The 21482-nt window shown below is 37.2% G+C and overlaps 1 protein-coding gene across 1 annotated transcript; it reads right to left on the bottom strand.

Annotated features, from left to right (window-relative positions):
- Positions 1–13106: 13106 nt before the first annotated feature.
- Positions 13107–20152, bottom strand: LOC149224652 (protein neprosin-like). Its single transcript, XM_089388242.1, has 5 exons — positions 20033–20152; positions 15188–15361; positions 14962–15018; positions 13623–13772; positions 13107–13502 (listed from the first exon to the last, which is right to left on the bottom strand). The coding sequence occupies exons 1-5, from the start codon at positions 20150–20152 to the stop codon at positions 13107–13109; spliced, it is 897 nt and encodes a 298-aa protein (XP_089244368.1).
- Positions 20153–21482: the final 1330 nt, after the last annotated feature.

Raw genomic sequence — 21482 nt, 5'->3', positions numbered from 1 at the left:
GTTTCTTTGTCTCCATCGAAGTCTGAATCAGAGTATCCAATCAAGTTGAAGTCGTCCACCTATGTATACTTGATTCCAAGGTCTTGAGTTCCCTTCAAGTACCTTAGAACTCTTTTTGCAGCAGACCAATGTCCCTCACAAGGCTTTTGCATAAACCTGGAGAGGATTCCAACAGCAAATGAAATGTTTGGTCTGGTAGTAGTGAGGTAGATGAGACTTCCTACAAGCTGTCTATACTTTGTTGCATCCTCATATTCCTTTCCTTCAATAGATGTGAGCTTCAAGTTTTGTTCCATTGGAGTAGAAAGAGGATTACACTCTGTCATGCCAAATCTGTTTAACAAATCTCGAATGTATTTCTTTTGAGAAAGAAATATGGACTTTGGATGTTGGGTTACTTCAATGCCAAGATAGTAATGAACATAGCCCAAATCAGTCATTTCAAAAAAATTTCATAGTTCTTTCTTTATGGATGCAATATAGCTTTCATTGTTCCCTGTCATTAAGAGATCATCTACATATACCACAAGATATACAATTGTTTTTCCAACTTTCTTGACAAATAAAGTTGCATCATCAAGATGAAAATGATTGAAGTTGAGTTTCAGAAGATGCTCAGTTAGCTTTTCATACCAGGCTCGTGGTGCTCGTTTGAGGTCATACAAGGACTTCACAAGTTTGCATACTTTATGTTCATGTCCTTTCACAACAAATCCTTCAGGCTGGGACATAAAAACATTCTCTTTTAGATCTCCATTCAAGAATGCAGTTTTTACATCCATTTGATGGACTTTGCAACCATTATGAGCAGCTAGTGCAAAGAGTGTCCGGATGGTGGCCCATTTTGCTGTGGGGGCAAAAGTTTCCTCATAATCGACCCCTTCCTTCTGTGCAAAACCTTTTGCCACAAGCCTAGCTTTGTGCTTTTCAAGTGAGCCATCAGCTTTGTATTTGTTCTTGTAGACCCACTTGCAGCCAATTGGTTTGGTTCCAAATGGAGGATAAACCAGCTTCCAAGTGCCATTCTTTATGAGGGCATCATACTCCTTCTGCATCACTTCTTTCCATTCATCATGAGAAGCTGCTTCTTTGAAGGAAGTTGGTTCAAAATCTGTAGACAAGTTCAATTCACAATCATAAGTAACATCCATATCAACAGGTGAATTAGAGTTATCTACATCACCTCCATCTTGTCGGTTTGTATTTCTGGTTCCTGTTTTTCCAATTTCATCAGGATGAACACTTTCAAGTGTCTTTGTCAGCCACTTTGGGGGACCTTTCTGAGATGGTCCAGCCTGCTCTGTTGATTGAGTTGGGTCTGAATCAAGATTGAGACTCCCAATTCTATCAATTACATCACTTAAAGCATCATCCGTTGTTGGAGTGTCATGCAGGGGAGATTGTTCTTCAGAAGAAGATTCCACATGTTGATCTAGTATAGGAATCCCCCCTTCAATATGTGGAATCTGATTATCAAACTCTTGAAATGATTTCGGTTTTGTGAATCTATCCAAGCGATCAAGTTGCGCTCAACAACACTGTCAGATTTGGATGTTTCAAGAAAAATGACATCTCTAGATAAAACAAACTTTTTATTTACTTCATCATAGAGGCGGTATGCTTTAGATGTGTTTGAATACCCCAGGAAGATACACTTACGACTTCTAGCACCAAGTTTGTTTCTATGTACCTTTGGTATTAAAGCATAACAGGTGGAACCAAAGATCCTGAGATGTTTTACTGAAGGAACATGTCCATACCACAATTCATAAGGAGTCTTGTTTCTTATAGCATTATATGGACATCTATTCTTTATATATGCAACACATAGAACAACATTAGCCCAAAACATTGTCTTTACATTTTTGAAGAAAAGCATGGATCGTACCATATTCAAAATTGTTCTGTTCATTCTTTCAGCTACACCATTCTGTTGAGGATTATAAGGCACAATTGTTTGATGTTTAATCCCATGTTCGCAAATATAGCGTTCAAATTCATTTGATGTATATTCTTTTCCATTATCACTGCGAATAGACCCAATATGAGATTGTGCATCATTTTCAATCCATTTATGAAAATTCTTGAATGTTTGAAAAGCATCAGATTTGTTCTTAAATAAATAAACCCAACACATTCTGGTGTAATCATCAATAAATGTCATGATATATTTATTTCCATTTGCAGAAGAAACAGGCATTGGACCACATAAATATGAATGAATGAGTTCAAGCTTCCTATGTGCTCTTGAATGTGAATCATGAAAAGACTGTTTGCTATGCTTTCCTAGAATGAAAGCATCACATTTCTTATGTTTTCTAGGAATTGTAGGCAAACCAGCAACACCATTTTTCTTCAACAAGCGGAGACTATCATAGTTTAAATGTCCAAATCTAGCATGCCATAATAAACTTGACGAAAGTGTACCTTCTTTATGATGAGAAATATATGAGAAATGTTGTGCATGAGTAGAAGTTCCTTGCAGTTTAAGAAGTCTTTCTTCTTCTATACCCCTCATGACAAGTGAGTGGTCAGATGCCTTTCTTACCTCAAGCTTGCCATCAAACATATGAATGGAGTGACCTTGCTGGCGGATGTGGACCATGGACAACAAGTTTCTCATGAGCTATGAGAGATATAGAACATGGTCCAGAAGAAAGTCTGGAAGACTAGGCAGTTTAAGCCTGATTGTGCCAAGCCCTGATGGCTTCATTTTTGACTGATCTGCAAAGTATACTGCTCCATCAACATTGTCAGTGAAATCTTCAAAAAAATATTTCCTATAAGTCATATGACAGGTTGCTCCTGAATCAAGCAACCAGTCATTTTTCAAAGAAGCAAGTGAAGCATTAAACAAATCTTCATTTACTCCAATGTTACATTGTGCCTCAATATAGTGAGCGGATTCAGGTGCTTTACCTTTGTCTGTGTCATCAGTTTTACCTTTCTGCTGATTTCTTCTCTGCTCAATTTTGTCCCATGGTAGCTTGCATGTAGAAGCATCATGTGATCCCTTTAATTTGTAGCGAATGCAATGCAGATCTGCCTTTTCTGCTTGAGAATGTCTGCCCCCCCTGCCTCTGAAGTATCTTCCTCTTCCTCCTCGTCCACCTCTTCCTCTTGTAGAATCTTGAGCAGGATGCTTTTCTTTATGAGAAAGGCAAACAATCTCTCGAGAAGATTCAGGGACTGTTTTCTTTCCAAAGGCTTTCTCTCTTTCAACAAACTTTTTCACAAGAGACTCAAAGGTTATGTCTTTAAGATTTCCATTTTCTTGTAAAGACTCAAGATAATTAGAGTAGGCAGGATAGAGTGCTTTGAGAAAGGTAATAAAAGAGATATCCAGCTCAACCTTAGTGGATTTAATATCATGCATTATAGACTTTATTTCAGATGCAAGAGAAAGGGGATCATTATTTTTCAGTTCAAGAGTGAAGAGTTTAATCATTAGCTGAACAACTTCAAGTGCAGAATGTGAATCATAGAGTTCTTTCAGCTTTTGTAAAGCTTCATAGGCAGTGGAATAGGATGAAATATGACGACTTACTTCTTCATTTACAGATGTTGCGATCAATGCATAGGCTTTGCTGTTCTTGTTTTCCCAAATGACAAGTTCTTTATCTGATGTAGGCTGCACAGGGTCTTTGTCTTCTTCTCCGACACACACTCCCTTCCACAACTCATTGTAGATGAGGGTGTGTTTTTCCATCTGGGACCATTCAGAATAGTTCTCCTTGCCAGTGAGAACTATTCCTACCATAGAAATGATTGAATGCAATCTGTAAAAAAAAAATACTTCTGCTTGAAAAAACAAAACCTCCTTACAGCCTTATGCACTATATTTTCTACAAATCCCTCTAATGTGAGACAGAAGGCATCAGAATTTCATTGAAATATTATATCACTTTATGCTTCAATACAGCATTATAAAAAATTGTGCAACTGCCTATTTAAATCCTCTGATACCATGTCCTCTTCATGCGTATTCGTGAAACTTCACATTCCATCTCCGAGCAATGTCATGAAAAGCAATAAATGACCTTTTCAAATTTTGATTACCAAGGTAATCAAAGATTACATATGCAGAGATCAATACTCGATGCCTTGAACTGCAAGTGATGATGAGAAGCCGAAGAATCGTAATCGTTGCATCAGTCAATGGTCTTTACAATTCCCTCACCAAATCGACAAACAATCAATAATATTCAAAAGCTCTTTGAGATAACCGCTTGCCCAAGAGTAATACAGTGGAATTTAATAGAATTGAAAGAGAAATGAACGTGGGAGGATGGTGTAGGAAGACTTCAGAATTGGGGGCTTCTTATACGAGTAGGAGTCGACGAAGGAGATATATTTTTGCAATAGAGTGAAGATGACAGACAAGTATGCATACTTTTTTCAATGGAGAAAATGATATAAAGTATGGTAAATCATTTCATAGGGCCATGGGCAGGTCCCGCGATCAAACCCGCGGACGTCCCAGCTTTGAATGGAAAAGATGACAGACAACCAAAAAATGATATAAAGTCGTTTTGTATCTAGCATGTATCTAGCATGCCATAATCCACCGGGTTCAAAATAGACAGAAAACTGACTGCGCCAAAAACTTAAATACTACCCATGAACCAGGACTTCGAGGCGCTCGAACATGTATCTTAACTTACAAACCTTCGAACGCTCAACAAACAACCCCTCTGCACAGAATTCTGCAAAGGGTGGCTCGAGATAATTCCTCCGTGCAGACTTCGACATAAACGGTGACAGGATTGGCTACATCTCTGGTGTTGACACACACGGCCGCTCCTCCACTCTGCACAGGTTTTTTTTTGCATACACAACGAACTCTAAAAAATTGCGAGCTCTCTCCTTGTGTCCAGAAAAGAGTCCGCATACAACAGCTAACTATCATTTATATGAGATTCGTCCCAAGCTCGGCTTGAACTGTAGAGATCTAGGGCCTAGCAAATGGCTTGAACTGTAGAGAAACCGTCGAACCACTTCAGAATCGATTCCAACTCTCAGATTGCAACACGTAGCTCTCAGTTGATGGTCGAAGGGAGAGCAGAGGAGTTACAAGGAGAATGCAGATGTGCAGGATATAATGAGGCCGACAGTAAATGATAGAGATTTCATGAGGCAGCAGAAAACAGATGCGCAGAGATTCAATGGGGTGCAGGGAATCACGCAGAGGACAGAGCGCTGGCAGAGGCAGGAGTTACAACTATTTTAGGAACTAGGACCTGTGCTCTGATACCATGTCAGGCCAGGGTAACTCCAGAATGAATGAGCGCAAGAAAAAACTGATTGATTTATTCATTAGCTAACTATCAGTTATATACATAAATATGACGGATCAGTTCATCTTCTTGATGATTGTCCAGTTCACCCATCCGTTGAGGATTAGGTGTCAACATCCCTACTCTAGAGATCATTCTAAGATTCCAACTTTTCAACCTCATTTCCAGCTTGATCAATAACCAAATCGAGTCAGCAATCCCATAGTTGGATTTTATCCAGAACCCCAAATATTTAAGCCCATTCGAGAGCTTGTGGGTGGTCTAATGAATGTACATTGGTGCTACTCTAACTTCTTGAGGGGTAGTACGAGTCAGGGTGATCGTAGATTTGGTTTGATTCATGATCATTGCAGTGGATTTTTCAAAGAGGATGAGAATCTCATGGAAGGTGGCTGAGTCCCTAATGCTGCCATCCAGGAATATCAAGACATCATCTACAAAGAGTAGGTGTGTGAGGTCGTAGAGATCATTCATTCTTAGGCATTTAAGTCTACCCCCCCCCCTTTTCCGAGGCAATGAGCCTACTAAGAGTTTCCATCAGTAAAATGAATAGAAGTGGAGATACGGGACAACCCTACCTCAGCCCTCGGTCGGCATGAAAGAATAGGGATGTCGAGCCATTGATGAGGATATTGTAGGAGGCTGTATTTATGCAACAGATAATCTAGTTTATGAAATCATTAGGAAAGCCTAAGTGGATAAGAATCATCTTGATGAAGAGCCAAATTACATGATCAAGGGCCTTGGTGATATCAATCTTGAGAATTATGATTTTCAAACATATATTTTGTAAAGTGCATGGCTTCATCGGCTGTGCCAATTGCTTCATGGATCTGCCTATTATGTAGGAAAGAAAATTTCTTAGGGGATATGTGATGGGATAGAATGGGTTAAAGCCAATTTGCTATGATCTTAGCAATTATTTTGTATATGGTATTGCAAAGAGAGATTGGATGAAAATCATTGAAAGAGACCGGGGAATCCGATTTCAGGATAAGAGCGATGAACATGGTATTGATGGCCTCATACATCATTCTAGATGTCCTACACTGTTTGACTACATTGAGAACATTCCTGATGATTTCAAAGAAAGTAAAGTAAGATTCAATAGGCCAGCCATATCGCCGAGGGCTTTTGTCTTTATAGAATCGTTTGAGAGTCCCTTCCAGTTCTTCTCTAGTTATAGGTGCAATGGCCTCATTTGTTGTATCCTGGTTGACAAATCTAGGAAAATTCCCTGCTACACGGATGATCTCAACCAGATTAATGATAAGGGTTCCTTGAAGAGCTATTGGAAGTGTGATATGCCCAACTGTGAGAGTTGGTGAAAATTTTTAGCAATTCCTTCGTTAGGAGTGGGCAGTTGCCATATGGTATTGGAGGCTTTTCTTCCTTTGGAAAAGTTTTGGAAGTACCTAGTATTTTCATTCCCTGCTTTCAGCAAGAAAGCATGACTCTTTAGTCTCCAAGTTTCCTCCCATTCCTTCAAAATATTTTCTCTTTTGTTTTCCAGTTCATTAGATAGGATTTGTCTTCAACACTCATAATTCCCCTATTGTTGTCATCTGTAGGGTCCGCCATGGTAGCTTCCATAGATGAGAGGATATGATTATCCTTCTGATGCTTTTCTTTGGCCCACCTAATCATAAGCTTCTTGAGTTGTAGAAGGTTTTTACAAAATACTTTAGCCCATGTATGATACATAGAGGGTGGGTTTTATGCCCAATGATTAGTGACTAGCTCAATGCTAGAGGGATCTTGTAGCCATAAAGAGTTGAACTTGAAGGGGCCTCGAGGTTTGATTAGAGGACCAAACTTTTAGGTATATAGGTGAATGGTCAAATATGCCTCCTCACCCAACCCACTACCTATAATGGGATAAATGCTACAACAACTTGTTCTTGATGACAATCGAGTCAAGTCTCCTGGTGAGTGAAGCCTCCCCAAGCCTTCTATTCCTCCAAATAGGCAGGGGCTTTATCATTGGGACATTAGTGAGCTAGGCCTCATCAAGAATATTTTCCATAGTATTTGAGAGTGGATCGACCTGAGCCGATGAGACCCAATATTCATTGAACATGATAGAAATGTTAATATCCCTCCTAATATGAAGTTATCAGCAGAGGACAAGCATAGTTTAAGGAGGTGGCTACAGAAGACCTCACTTCCTTGGCATGGCCCACAAACATTCGTGACCCTGAATTTTGTTCCCAATTCATCTAAAAAAAAATCAATTCCCATGTAACCCTTTCCTCCCCAGGTCAAAACGGACTTTATGGAATGTGGATTCTATCCCATGGCCAAACCACTACAACATCCCATGGCATCGAGTGCAGTGAAAATACACCCAGGGAAAATATATTGCAGAATCTTAGAAACATGATGTGCTTCCCCTAGGCTTTCTTGAATGAGGATTAAGTCTACCGGTTCCGCAGAGAAGAGTTTATGAAGGTCTAGCTTTTTGGGAGAACTAGCTAAGTGCCTATAGTTAAAGGAGAGGCATTTCATGGGGGAACCATGTCTAGGGTTTGCTTTGCTCTAAGAATGCGATCTAAAGAGGATTGTCTGACCGAGATTACCTCTGCTCCAGTGCAGAGGATCACATGAGAGAGGTATGATTTGCACCCTCTAAGTGGTTTAGCAAAGGATGCAGGTAGAGTCAAACCAAGGCAAATGTAAAGTTGACAGTCCCCAATGGGAGTTCGTGAACGAAGGTTATAGCGATCAGAGGGTACCAAGGGAGATGGAGGGAGATAGGGGGATTTCATTGGGTGAGTGACGGGGCCGGTGGGGTGGTAGAATCAACCAAGTGTTGAGGGAGAGGTGAATAGGGGATGGATGTAAGGGAGATGATACCATGCGAGATCACCACATTATGCATATGTTGTGCATTAGATGCATTAAAATAAGATAGAGTAGGGATGAGGGAAGAGGAATTCCCATTGAATGAGCCGCTTCTGTCGCTACCCAAGTTTAAGTCAAAGGAGGGTATGGAGGACTCGAAGATGTTCCAGCTTCGTGCTGCACCGACTTGGATGGGGTCCCCTTCCGAGGTAGTTCTGGGCCGACCTCTATATGCTTTCTACTGACAATAGGAGTACCTTTGTTGATGTTAGCTTCTTGCCCTACTGTTGTCTCTTAGGCTTTCACTACTAGAGGGCACTCTTTGAATAGGTGCCCAACCTTGTGACATTTGCAGCATCTAAATGGCACTCCCTTATAGTCCAAGATGTGTACCCAGGAGAAATTCCTCCATTGCAGAGTAATCCTTTCTTCTAGGCCCTACCGAGTGTCTAGGAGAATTAAGATATGAGCGAATGTTTGATTTTTGTATTGGACAATGGATTTTTCATAATCCAGAAACATACCTAGGGTATTCCCTACTTTGATGAACACCTCTTGTGACCAATATTGTAGAGGTAGTCTTAGAAACCTCACCCAGAGATGCCCTGCTTTTATCTACTCTCTTTCAAGATAAAAAAGAGGGCTCCATCTTTTGAGTAAAACAGACACCATCTCTATATGCCAAAATCAAGCTAGGGCTATATTTGTGTATTCTTCATGTGCAAAGTGACACGTGAACCATCCGTGTGGTAGAGTTTGAACCTCTGATAGCTGAAGGAATATCTGCCCCCAAATCTCTTTCACCCATTTCCCTAATTGATTTGTTGTATAGGTTCTTCCATAAACCCTGCACATTAGAGCTTTGCTTGCACTATCGGTGATATCTCCCATGGTGAGGTCATCACCAAATTTAATGGTGAAATCTTTCCGAGATGCTCTAATGCACTTGGATATCTTCTTCCCTATCCAATGCCCAGTAGGGTGGACTTGCAAAGGATCTGTTGGATTATTTTTTGGCGAGGAGGGATCTGTCGACCTAACCCTAATAATAGTGGTATCGAAACATGCCGATGGGATTGCAGATTCCTATGTTTTATTAGCTATTCCAAGGAGATTTTCTGCTTGCTCAGATTGAGTAACTGCTTCCGGAGTAGGCCCAAGGCAAGGGTTAGGGTTCTAAGTGAAAAAAAGGTTGGTGGGGGGTGTGGGATCAAAGAGTAGAGATTAGCATGAGGCGAGGAGGTTGAGGGTTGAAGGAGACAAGGGTGGATAGTCGGGCAAGAGAGGCAATGGAGAGGGAATCAATACAATGGGAGTTGACCTTGTGCCCAGGAAGGGAGACAACCACTGTCGTTAGCGAGCAGGATAGGGTAGATGTAATGGTGGCCGATTTCGGAATATGGTTTGGGAAGATGACCGGATTGACATATGGATCCAGTGAATAGTCCATAGTGTTGAGATCCACTCCCTCCCTTCTTATCCACTGAAAATGATAGTTGTGCAATCTAGGACTAGTGTGTTGTAGGCTACGGTTGCCTGCTATAGTTAACCAGGGTCAGAGTAGCATGTTGAGAGAGCGTTGCAAAGCTCCATCCTCAATTTTGAAAACCTACGATCAACCCCATCCTTTAACTCCTTAGATAATTTCCTCTACCAATCAAAAAATCATCACCCTGTTGTTAGTTATATAAACAATTCAACTATTACCTTGTCATGCTAATAGCAAGCATGTTTCCGTGCAACTATTCACGCATGTTAGTCACATGTTCCACAAATCAAGGCATCATTTCCCTGAATTTGAAATCAACCTTTACCAAGTGTAATGACCATGTCATACTCAACCATCAAATCAAATTTATCAATCATAATACATAATGTTACTACTATCACCTACTTACACTCAAGTAGGTATCAAATGTCTCAACACATGTATTAGTACAATCATCTTAAAAAAATATCATTTCTTCATGAAATCGTATTGACACATACTCATGTCATGCAAGTAATAAACCATTCAAAGAACTTGAAAACATACCATGTTCAATAAATCAACTAGATGAGATAATCGAACACTGAAACACCAAATAGACGGCATAATCAAACTCATACCTTGACTTATCTCAAGGGAGGCTATCTTGTCTAAACAATGAATCTAGTTTAGCATGATAGAACTTCACAACACATCAAAGCCAATGTAAATAATGTGATGATATCCATGATAGTAACTAGCTAAAATGTTCATGTTATAAACTCGTAAATAATTATCATTCATGCATAACAATCACATATGCAAAGTTAGTCTAGATTAGTACAACACGATATCACAAATAGGTCTACTCATACCTAAATTTCATAACCATAACCATCTACATAGGCCAATCTAGATTTAAAAAATAGATATGATATCAATATCTTAAATGAAATAGCCATAATCATGAACTTAACTAACATATAGAAACAAAACTTTAACATATAATATACTCATCAACAACATCTAACGTAATCATGAATTTAACTCACATAGAAGAACAAGTTACTCCAATGGATGACTCTCCAACACATGTGCATATCATTACACTAATAAAATAACATTTATTATGCATGTAACTATAAAAATAATATAAATACAATGATGTACATAACCCTGATGCTTATAACAACCATTAACCAACATACTTGTGTGCCAAACGTAAAAACCTATATGAAAGTCCTCTCTCACCCCGAAGTCTAGTGTCACAACCTAGCTTTGATGATCTGCATTTCCTTCTCTATGTCAACCAACACATAAACATCATAGCATACCAACAACATCATGATGACCTAAAATTCATACACTCACCTCATGGAAAACAAACTTAACCATGACATTGCAGACATAAAAACATACAGAGAATGGCATGTATAAAAATTGCATATACAACTCACATGAATTCATGACCAATGCATTCCAATAACAACATCATAACTCCTACATGATAACACAACTCTAATAGTGACCACCAATATGCATACACAATAAGCACATAGTCCACATACATAAAGAACACGTATGCAATTAACACTGGCAAGCACATTCAGCCCATCTAGTCCAAGTGTTGAACCATGTTGTTATACCACTCTGTAATGCCCTCCTCCCACATTTACCTAATCTAATTGGTCAATGAGGGTAAAATTATGACGAAGAGTTACTATGATATGATTCAACCTCATATTAATCGAGGCATGAAAACCCTATTAGCCTTCCCTAAGAGTTACCAAACCCACAGGACCAAAACCATTCCTCTAGGAGCCCAAGCCCTAAGTCAAATTCCCTTTTCACTAAGAAAAACCACTAGTTTCTTAGATGACATGGGCATGCATATGATTGGGACCCTCTAGTCACTCTCACAATTCCCGCAAGGGAAAGAGTGTTATCTTTTTCAATTAATTTTGTGCGAGAGACTATAAGGTTTAAGCCACTTTTTAAAGGCTAGTTTACAAATAACTGCACGGAAACTCGCGAGAATTTCCAAGACAATAAATGGAACCAAGAGAAATCCTCTAAGAAAAAACTTGATCAAATTGACCTAACTAAGCATCACCATGACATACATTTCGTCAAACACATCATGAACAAGTAATATACATGTCATAATAACATATTTGAACATAGAAATCTCATACTTGAGAATCACGTTAATATATTAGCTAAATTATGATATATTAGGCCATATATTCATTTCTAAATCATTTTCATGTTAAAACATGATGAGAACAATAATTTTTCACTATCATAAAACATTTTCATAACCAACATATAAACAATAGAAATAATGAGGACACAACAACCATAAATGCGATATATAATCTAGTATGGTTAAACAAAAATACCATGGAAATGAATCCTTATTAATGAATGCAAAAGACAATCTAGTATGAGACTACCACTTTCCACCCAACCATAGATTGGTTGAGCCAAAAGAACCAACTCGTGCTTCCCAAGGCTAAACCACCTCAGCCTCATAAATAGAATCACGATCTACTATAATTCTCACTAGATCACTAGGCCCTAAACAAGCATGGATGCGACTCACGATCTACTATAATTCTCACTAGATCACTCGCCCTAAACAAGCATGGATGCTACCAAATTTCTCGACCTACAATGCGAGGAATTTCCCTATCTAAGTCTCTAGGCTTTATGGTAATCCACATTTCCACGTAGATATCACTAGTATTTGTTGTTGATTTATTCTTCATTAAAGTTTATTCTCTTGATCCTCCTTGTTTTTTATGTATTTTATCATCCTTTTCAATCTTAACCCCTTTTAGTATTTTTTTTACTTGTTTAATGAGCCTCACCCCCATATATATATATATATATATATATATATATATAGGTTTCTCTTTACTTGTGTATATATTTGTTTTATGTTAATTATTTTTGGATTAGTTATTTTATTTATCAAATGAACTTTGCTTAGATTAGGGTTTTGACTTGTTTTTTACTTCCTTTGTTTAAAGTTTGACTTTGATTTTTTATTTTTTTTTAATATTATTTCTCAAAAGTTACCTTTTTGATATAGGTGTTACTTAGTAATATTTGTTTTTAATAAACTAATAAAATAATATCATAATTTAAATATTATTTTTCAAAAACCATGAGTTACCTAATATTTGTTTATAGTATATTAATAAATTAATATCATAATTTAAATATTATTAAGTTTAATTGAAATTATGTTTCTATATTGCTCTCTATTTAACCCATTGCAATGGTCTCCCTCTTCATTTAATTCTCATGATCAACCAGTCTTATTAGTTAGCTTTAACCAAAAAAAATTCTTGATATAATTTCTAAAAGTTTACTTACAAAGTTATTTTATTTTATTGAAATAATTAACCATATAAAAAGTTTCCAGAATAAAAAATATTTGTATAATATTAAATTGTCCATCTTTTCAAAACGCAGAAGTAATTATCAACTCATATAGCACAATCAGCATCATCTCCTCCTGGTCCGCCGAAGAAGAAATGTGTACCCAAACCATTGCCATCATTGCCATCAGTAACATCTGACACGTTATAACAGTTTGGTTTACGTGCTATCCTAACAGTGTCGAAATGCGCCATCACTCCGTCACCATTCGAAATTTTTATGTCGCTTACGACTGCACTACGACGAAAACCTTCGGATGGTAAATGCCCGCTCCCCATTTCTGTTTTACTAGACGGTGTTCCAAGATAAAACATAACTTCACCTCCCAAGCCTACTGTATCTGCGCTATAACTAAGATACGTAAACAGTGAACCAGGCCACCAACCCAAAAGAGTATTGTTTAGATATACAGACCATATGGTATCATTACTCCCTGAAATCTCCTGTGGACACAGAAAATAAAATCTAGCAAATCACATCAGCCAGCGGAAAAAAGAATTAAATATACAAATAAAGGATATCAGAATAGAGATTTATCTCCCACAATAACAGAGGTTAACCACCTTGGCAATTTTTACATCGATCTTTTGTTGGGTCCCATTATATGTAGACACCGGGGATATTGGTCCACCTAGATAATTAGGAGAACCAGATGCTAACACGAACCCTGGACACAGTATGTTTTCGCAACCAGACACAGTCCCACTAACGTCCTGTATCATAGATAATCAATATTCAATTAAGTAATATTTTATAAACGAAAGCTGAAGAACATGGCTATGATAGAAAACTTTGTAAAGTTTTGTAAATCTCATATGTAATTGGTGAGAGGTGTAATTGTAATGTAAATAATTTTATATGTGAGTCAAATTAAATAATAATTAGTTTAAATTTATTTTAATTTTACATTTATTAACAGTTAAAAATGACCAATTCTTTTGAGATCCAAACTTTTTTGGAGTAAAAAGTAGATTTCATCTCTCTTAAAACTTGGTATATTTTGAGTTAATATAAATCTATATTGTTTCTTTAAGTATTTAAATATGCACTATTTTTCTATTTATGTAAATCTTAGCTATTGTTTGTAGATGATTTAGTAACTAAAAACTATATATTATATTTGTAATTTGAAAATTATTATTTGTTAATATTTAATATACTATCTTTAAATAAGTATGCACTATTTTTCTATTTATGTAAATATTAGATATTGTTTGTAGTTTATTTAGTAACTAAAAATGATATATTATATTTGTAATTTGAAAATTATTATTTATTAATATTTAATATACTAGTCTAGTCATATGAATTAAATAATTGGGAAATCCTCATGTCATAGTCTAAAGAGAGCTTTTTGGCCTTGAAAGTTATGGAAATTTCCATTCTCCCTATATTTTGATAAAATGAGGAGGAGAATTCTGTAAATGTAAGTAAAAGCTGTCAAACTTCATAATTTTAGGTTTCCTAGAAGTTCTTGATGGTGCTTAATCCATTTTCACCTTCAAAAACATGATCTACATCTACAAGATTTTTTGAATTTGTTTTGCCAAGATTCTTGCCACTTTCAATGTTGCCTTAGAGGACAACAATCCTAAAAAATATCAATCCAAAATAAATATCAAAATCTTTCATAACACCAAAACACTTGCTAACACTTCATCTTTAGCTAAAACCTAAATTATTTAAAAGATATATACATTTAAAAAAACATGTAACAAGATTTTTAATTATAGAAGTCAAATCTCTATTATTTAACTAAGAATTATTAATAACTAAATTAAAATTCTAAAATCTTATTTCAAAATAAATATATATAAAACAAAAAAATAAAATCAATAATAATAATATAATTTTCAAATAATACCCAAATTAAATATGAATAAGACAAAAAAAAGTACTTACAACAAACCAATTCACGAAAAATCTTGGATTAGTATCTCCATAACGTGATGGATATACCTACAATGATTATTAAAAAAAAAAAAAATTACCGATTAATCATATTTTTTTGTTAAATATTATGAATTAATATTATAAAAGAAAATGCATCCTGTTATTAATTGAAACAATATTTGCATTACTCATATTTAAAATCGTTAAATATTTAGATATGCCGAAGAGAGCTTACCTCCCATCCAGCCGTAACAGTCTCGTTTACGAAGCCTTGACCGTCATAATTATGTGCCGAAATTTGGGACGAACTGAATATACCACTACCATTAGTGTCCACCTTCGGCTTCCATACATTCAACTGTGCACTTACTTGATAGTATGCTTCGTGGTCGGTTACCACATGGGCGAACTTTGAAAGCCATACCAACAACAAATAGGGGTTAATTTCAAATGATCGGAAAATCTGTTCGAATTTTCTTTACTGAACAAAATGGTTAATTTCAAATAAGGGACTGGTTAATTTTTTTTAAAGTCTAGCGTAACACTGTCCATTAACAAAATCTAATAATTTTTTTATAAAATACTTTAAAAAACTCCTTTTTACCACTCCTTCAGAACGATCATTATCATTATAACATTAATTAGTTATTTAAAAATATATAAATAAAAATCATCATTTTTACCTATGACAACACTCAAATAATTAATTGAAATATTCCTGTGACAACACTCAAATAATTAATTGAAATATTCCTAGTAAACTCGTACATCTTAATACTTCGAAGGAAATTTACCATTTAAATTCATTTGGTATATAAATAATATATATTTAAAATATATATTAGGATATGTTTTAAGAGGTATTTAAAATCAACAATATAAAAATTATTAATAAAATTTTTATTTTTATATTATTTATAAATATTTGATATAATAATTTTGTGAGTTTTTTTTATGTTTTGGGATAAATTACATAAGTAATATTGTTGGTCAATTTTTTGAACTTACTAAAGTTCAAGATGAACTTCATTAGTAGGTTCAAGAAGATTGCCATCAATTATGGTTTATATGATTTATTCTCAACCTAATTAGTAAGTTCCAAAAAGTAGGCTATCAATTATTACTTATGTGATTTATCTCAAAGTTTTTACCAAAAATTATCTATAACTACTAATAATAATGTATTTTAATTAGAAATGGGAGTCGATTTTCATTTAAGCACACTCGAGCAAGGAGAATGGGAGCATCCATGGCTATGAGGGTTTACGGTGCTCAAGAAATCAAGATCTATGGTAGCGCTAAGGCTTCACACTATGGAAGGCTTTCGGAGGCTGTGGGGCTCTAGCGTGGGATCAAGTTAATCACTCAGAGAAACGGACAAAAGAGATGCAGTGCGGCGGATCTCGTCAACACAAGGGGATTTATGGACTGTGCAGCCTCGCACATCCGAGTTCCCAACTTAACACGTGAGGACACCTGCCAATGACCCGAAGCCGGGTATAGCGACCCTAGCCAAAGCGGCCATGAGCCTCGTGACTCGGATCTTGGTGTGGAATACAAATACTCTTGCTAGAGAGGGTGGATCTCGGTCAAATGATCCCAACAAGCCAGATTTGGAGAGACCAAGGCTTAGAGAGGCTCCAAAGCTAAATGGTGCATCTCGGTTCATAGAGGAACTGTCCAATCCAATAGAACAAGGGCCCAAAAAGACAGATCCACTCTACATCAAAGAAGATCTGATACAGGAAACCCCTGATAGTGCGACCCTGAAAATGAGATCTCTGTGAGAGTCTCCGACATGAGAGAATTCCTTTGCAGTGAATCTGGGCTCGAGCAAAAGCTACCATCAGCAGACGCTTTTTCCTCCCCCTCTGCCTCCAGTGTGTCAAGAGATAGGAGGCTCAAAAGCCTCTCACCCTCTGTTGCTTCAGAAAGTTTATGAAAACTTCTCTGCCCCCTTTTAGGTTCAAATCACACAGATCTCACGCAAGACCACTCTGCAATGGGTACACCCTTCAGATATCGTGCAGAATCTTAAAGTAAATCTAGAATGCCGATTTGGGATCCCCTTTGCCCTTCAGAGACTTATATTTCAAGGCAAACAACTCGACCATCCTCTTCCCCTCTCTTCTTACAACATAAAAAATAATAGCTCTTTAGTGTTTTCCCTTCGTTTGAGAGGTGGCGCTGCATGTCAATCTTCTTCTGCTCATCCCTTCTCCTACAAAGCTGCAGTACGCTCTCAGATACCCCTCTCCCTTGAACCTCCCAAACCTAAGCCTTTTCTGGTTGGAAAGTTATAGGAGGTCCCCTCTGTTGAGATCTCCCACCCTCACCTTGGAGATGACATTCAAAGATTTGCTGAAAGGGCCATCATTTGCATATTCAATGGGCTTTGGCCTCGCTCTAAGGACCTTTATGAATGGATCAATGACAACTGGACTCACCATTGCAAGGTTTGCTTCTACTCAAAAGGATATTTTATAGTTCTGTTGGACAGTCCTAAGCACTATGAAAAGGCCTTAGAAGAAGGTCCTTCGTTCATGGGTACAACAGGACTCTTCATAACTCCATGGCTCTCAGATTTTGACCCAGATTCTGCAGTCATTACCAAAGCCCCTATCTCGATCAGACTTCCAAACTTTCCAGCTCACCTGTGGCATACAGAAGTCTATAGGAGCATAGGCAACACCTTGGGCAGCTTTTTAATGGGATATTATAGGCGGGAACTACAAGGTCTCTTCACATATGCTAGAATATGCGTGGAGCTTGATCTAAGCAAGGGACTGTGAGAGAAAATCAATCTCAAGATCAATGACTATGTCTGGATCCATAACTTGGATTACGAAAAGACTCCCTTCCCCTACTGCCATTGTCACCTAATAGGGCACCTGCAGAATTCCTGCCCATCGCTGCCTGCAAAATCGAAAAAGGGAAACTTTGCAAAGACCAAACCCAAGCATTGGACCCCTTGTTCTCTGCCAGTGAGCTCGGATTCCTCAAGCTCAGAAGATGAGGAGAGCGATTCAGAACCGGACTAGGTGCCTCAGACGATGGATCCATCCACAGATACTCCTGCGCACACCACTGTCACAGCAAGCTCCCAAAAATGCGTCCATGAGACCTCCTCTTCTGAATCAGATAAGGAGATCCCCCTCATGGAGAATTCTAGTCTTCAAGTGGTTTTAGCTCATACTCATGAGGATGGCTTGATAAAAGTCAATAAAAAGAAAGGGAAAAAACATCGTGTTGAGGATACTTCCCGTGTGGGGTAATAGTTAGTTTTTGCTCTCAAGTTATTTGTTGTAGCTCCATGATTGGTTCACTCCTTCTCCGGGACCGAGGTTGATAGTTTCATCATTTCTAGTCTACCGGTTTCTTGTCTGTCATGATTGTACTATATTTTACTCAATAGAAATAGTTTAATTTTACTAAGAAAAAAAAATAATATATTTTAATTTTGCAATATATAAAGATAAAGTAATTATATATATGACATTTCCAATTTTATTTATCAAATTTTTGTGAGGTGTTTTTTAACATTAAAAAGATCTATAATTCTTTTGCTCCTCAATATAAAGTTGATGTGTAATATTTAAAAAATATTTCTATACTAACTATTAATAAATATTTCAATATCTATATCGATATTAAATAATGTGAGTTTATGTCAATTGATTGAAAATAAAATTATTTTAATTAAAATTGACATATATATATATATATATATATATATATATGGGAGAGAGAGAGCACTCAATTACTTCCCACATTTTTACATATTAACATATTAAGTAATGTGTGTGTGAGGGCTTTCTAACTCTTATAGGTTTTCAATTTTTTGGTGAAAATATGCTATAATATTTTGCACTCAATCTTTATGGATTCATTTCCTTAAAAAAAAAACCCTTCTTCACTTGGATTACATAAACTAAAAAACTCAAATACATGATTTTAATATATTAGTATGGAGCAAGGTTGACCAAAAAATATTCCAGTGTCGATGTGTCACTAATTCAATGTATGCCATGTTGGAAGGGCTCATTGATAGCCGCCCCACCTAACCTCAAGTCCCACTCACCTCATGTGTCACTAATTCAATGTATGCCATGTATGCCATGTTGGAAGGGCTCATTGATAGCCGCCCCACCTAACCTCAAGTCCCACTCACCTGATGTGTCACTAATTCAATGTATGCCATGTTGGAAGGGCTCATTGATAGCCGCCCCACCTAACCTCAAGTCCCACTCACCTGATGCTCCTTTCAGAGCCCCATTTGCAATCTTTTCCTAACTACATTCACTTAATAACTCTTCACGAGAAAGATATATATATATATATAAAAAGAAAGAAAAAAATACTTGTATTCTATGGAATATACATGTTTTAGTGTTTCAGATTTTCAATACATTGTTGTTTATTACGTTGCCCATAACATATCCACATATCTTCCCCGCCCTCTAGCTTACCTTACATCTAAATCCTGTCTCGTTTGATGTCATTATAGAAAAATGTGGTTTTATATTTGTTTCTGATGAAAATGAGATCTTGGGGTAAGCCCAAAATCCATTTTCTTATAAAATTGCGAACCTGGGCGAACCTGGGCCTGTGGGTTATGGCCACTAGCCCTAATCGGAAGCATTCTAGGCTTAAACCTTTTCATTTTTAACACCGTGGGTCTTCATTAAAATCTAGCATCACATTATCGGAGTTTTGATTTACCATGCAATATTACAACACGCAGCTATATGTATTTTAAATATCAGGCAACCGACACTACAATATCGGGGATCACGTTGTTTAAACACCAAACGTGTTAAGAGTGGGCAGCTCCGATCCAATAGATCAGAATCGGAGATCCTCCAGTCTGTTCCAATTGCCACCGCTCCGATGCGACCGATCAGCGATAAGAGGTCGCAATTTCGATGTACTCCCACCTTTGGACACTTCACGCTTCTGAGGAGGTTCCGTTTGGAATCGAAATCACTATAATTCAATATCGCCTTTTTTTGCCTTTGACAAGCCGATCCTCCGATCTGTATACTCCTTTTTTGTTTAAACAGTCAAACCCGTAACACACCTTCTTCCATCCTCGATGAGCAGGCTTCTTCCACGCCACGCATAGCCAACGCCGTTGCCTGCCATATTTTGGATCATCAAGCTCTCGTGTTGCATACTCAGCATTTTGATCATCTTCCATGTAGATGAGAGCACATCCTTATTCATAGCGACCCTTTCGACTCTTCCATATTTGCCAAATAAACGCTCAATTTCTGACTACCGAGCCTCGTACTCTATGTTTCCACAGTACCATGGCTTCATCGCTACTATCCAATTGTGCTTTCAAACTTAACATTAACCCAAACTGCATCACACGCATATAGTTATATTCGATCAACAGATACACAACAATCCAGATCGCCATCGACCCTGAACTGATCGATGTCGATTGATAAACTATCACACAGAATTAACTCATAGATTTAAACTACAAATCCATAGCTCGACACACAGGAAATCAACAGAATATATTATTTAATTATATACAAAAATCGCTTACATCTAAGGCATTGCAGCCTTAGAAACGAGCTCACGCTCGGCTACATTTTTCCCTCAGATTTTCCTCACCAACAGATATCTCTCACACCCTGTCACATTACATTTATATAAGAAATGATAGATCGGAAGGATCGATAAGATCCAATTCTTATTTTCCTCCGATGAAAGCTCCATAATGCATGAAAGCTCCAGAATTTGCTTTAAATCTATTTTTAAAGCAGATTTTCCTATTTTTCTCCTTCGATTCAGCTTTGTTGTCCACGTCCTCCTCGCTCAGGTTCGCTTGAATTCCTCCTTCGACTACCATGCTGGATGCTCCTACATGAGTTTCAAATACAAAATGTACACAATTACAACATATTCCTTCTATTTTATCCCATTACGAGATCTAATTGTTGGCTATTTGATTCCACTTCAAAATGCACACAAAACACAAAGTTCAAATGTTACGAGAAATAACCACTCCAAAATAGAAATAACAAGTTGTTCACAAAGACAGACAAGTACAAGTACTAGTCCATATCATTTGTGACATGAAAATTGATTAAATGTGTGTAGATGAAAATGATGCTAGGAAGAACAAAATCTACCTTAGAGAGCTTATCTTCGCAATGATTAACTTCTCTAGAAACATGCCACAATGAGATGTCCTAGTAGGTCCCAACCTATCCTTAGATTTCCTATAGCATAGGTCCCAAGGTGGCAGATTCAATGCGAGCTCTATGCCAGGTTGATTCAGTGGCCACCTATGAGTCTCCTAACTCATGTATTTTAACCACCCCTTTTTTTTGAGCGAGAGGGAGTAGATCCAACAGATAATGCAACTTCGGCCTCATGTTCAATCCAATACTTCATGTATACATTATGCAAAAATGGTGGTTCTATGAAATTAATAACATCACCAATGATCCTATCATTCAAGATTGATCCTTTCTTGCCCCATCAAAGAATCCCCATGGCTAACTCTATCC

Source organism: Pinus tabuliformis, chromosome Q, assembly GCF_031772625.1.
Source record: "Pinus tabuliformis cultivar Carrire ecotype Pingquan chromosome Q, CPIR1, whole genome shotgun sequence".
Classification (NCBI taxonomy): domain Eukaryota; kingdom Viridiplantae; phylum Streptophyta; class Pinopsida; order Pinales; family Pinaceae; genus Pinus; species Pinus tabuliformis.
This window is presented reverse-complemented; position numbering and strand designations above follow the sequence as displayed.

Bases quoted from the DNA above. Each gene is read 5' to 3' on its own strand.
- LOC149224652 (XM_089388242.1), bottom strand. From the start codon at position 20,152: ATGGAAGATGATCAAAATGCTGAGTATGCAACACGAGAGCTTGATGAT. The intron at 13,773-14,961 runs GTAAGTACTTTT...TCTATGATACAG, and splicing joins TTTTCGTGAATTGGTTTGTT to GACGTTAGTGGGACTGTGTC. The intron at 13,503-13,622 runs GTGGTTAACCTC...CTGTGTCCACAG, and splicing joins TCGATGTAAAAATTGCCAAG to GAGATTTCAGGGAGTAATGA.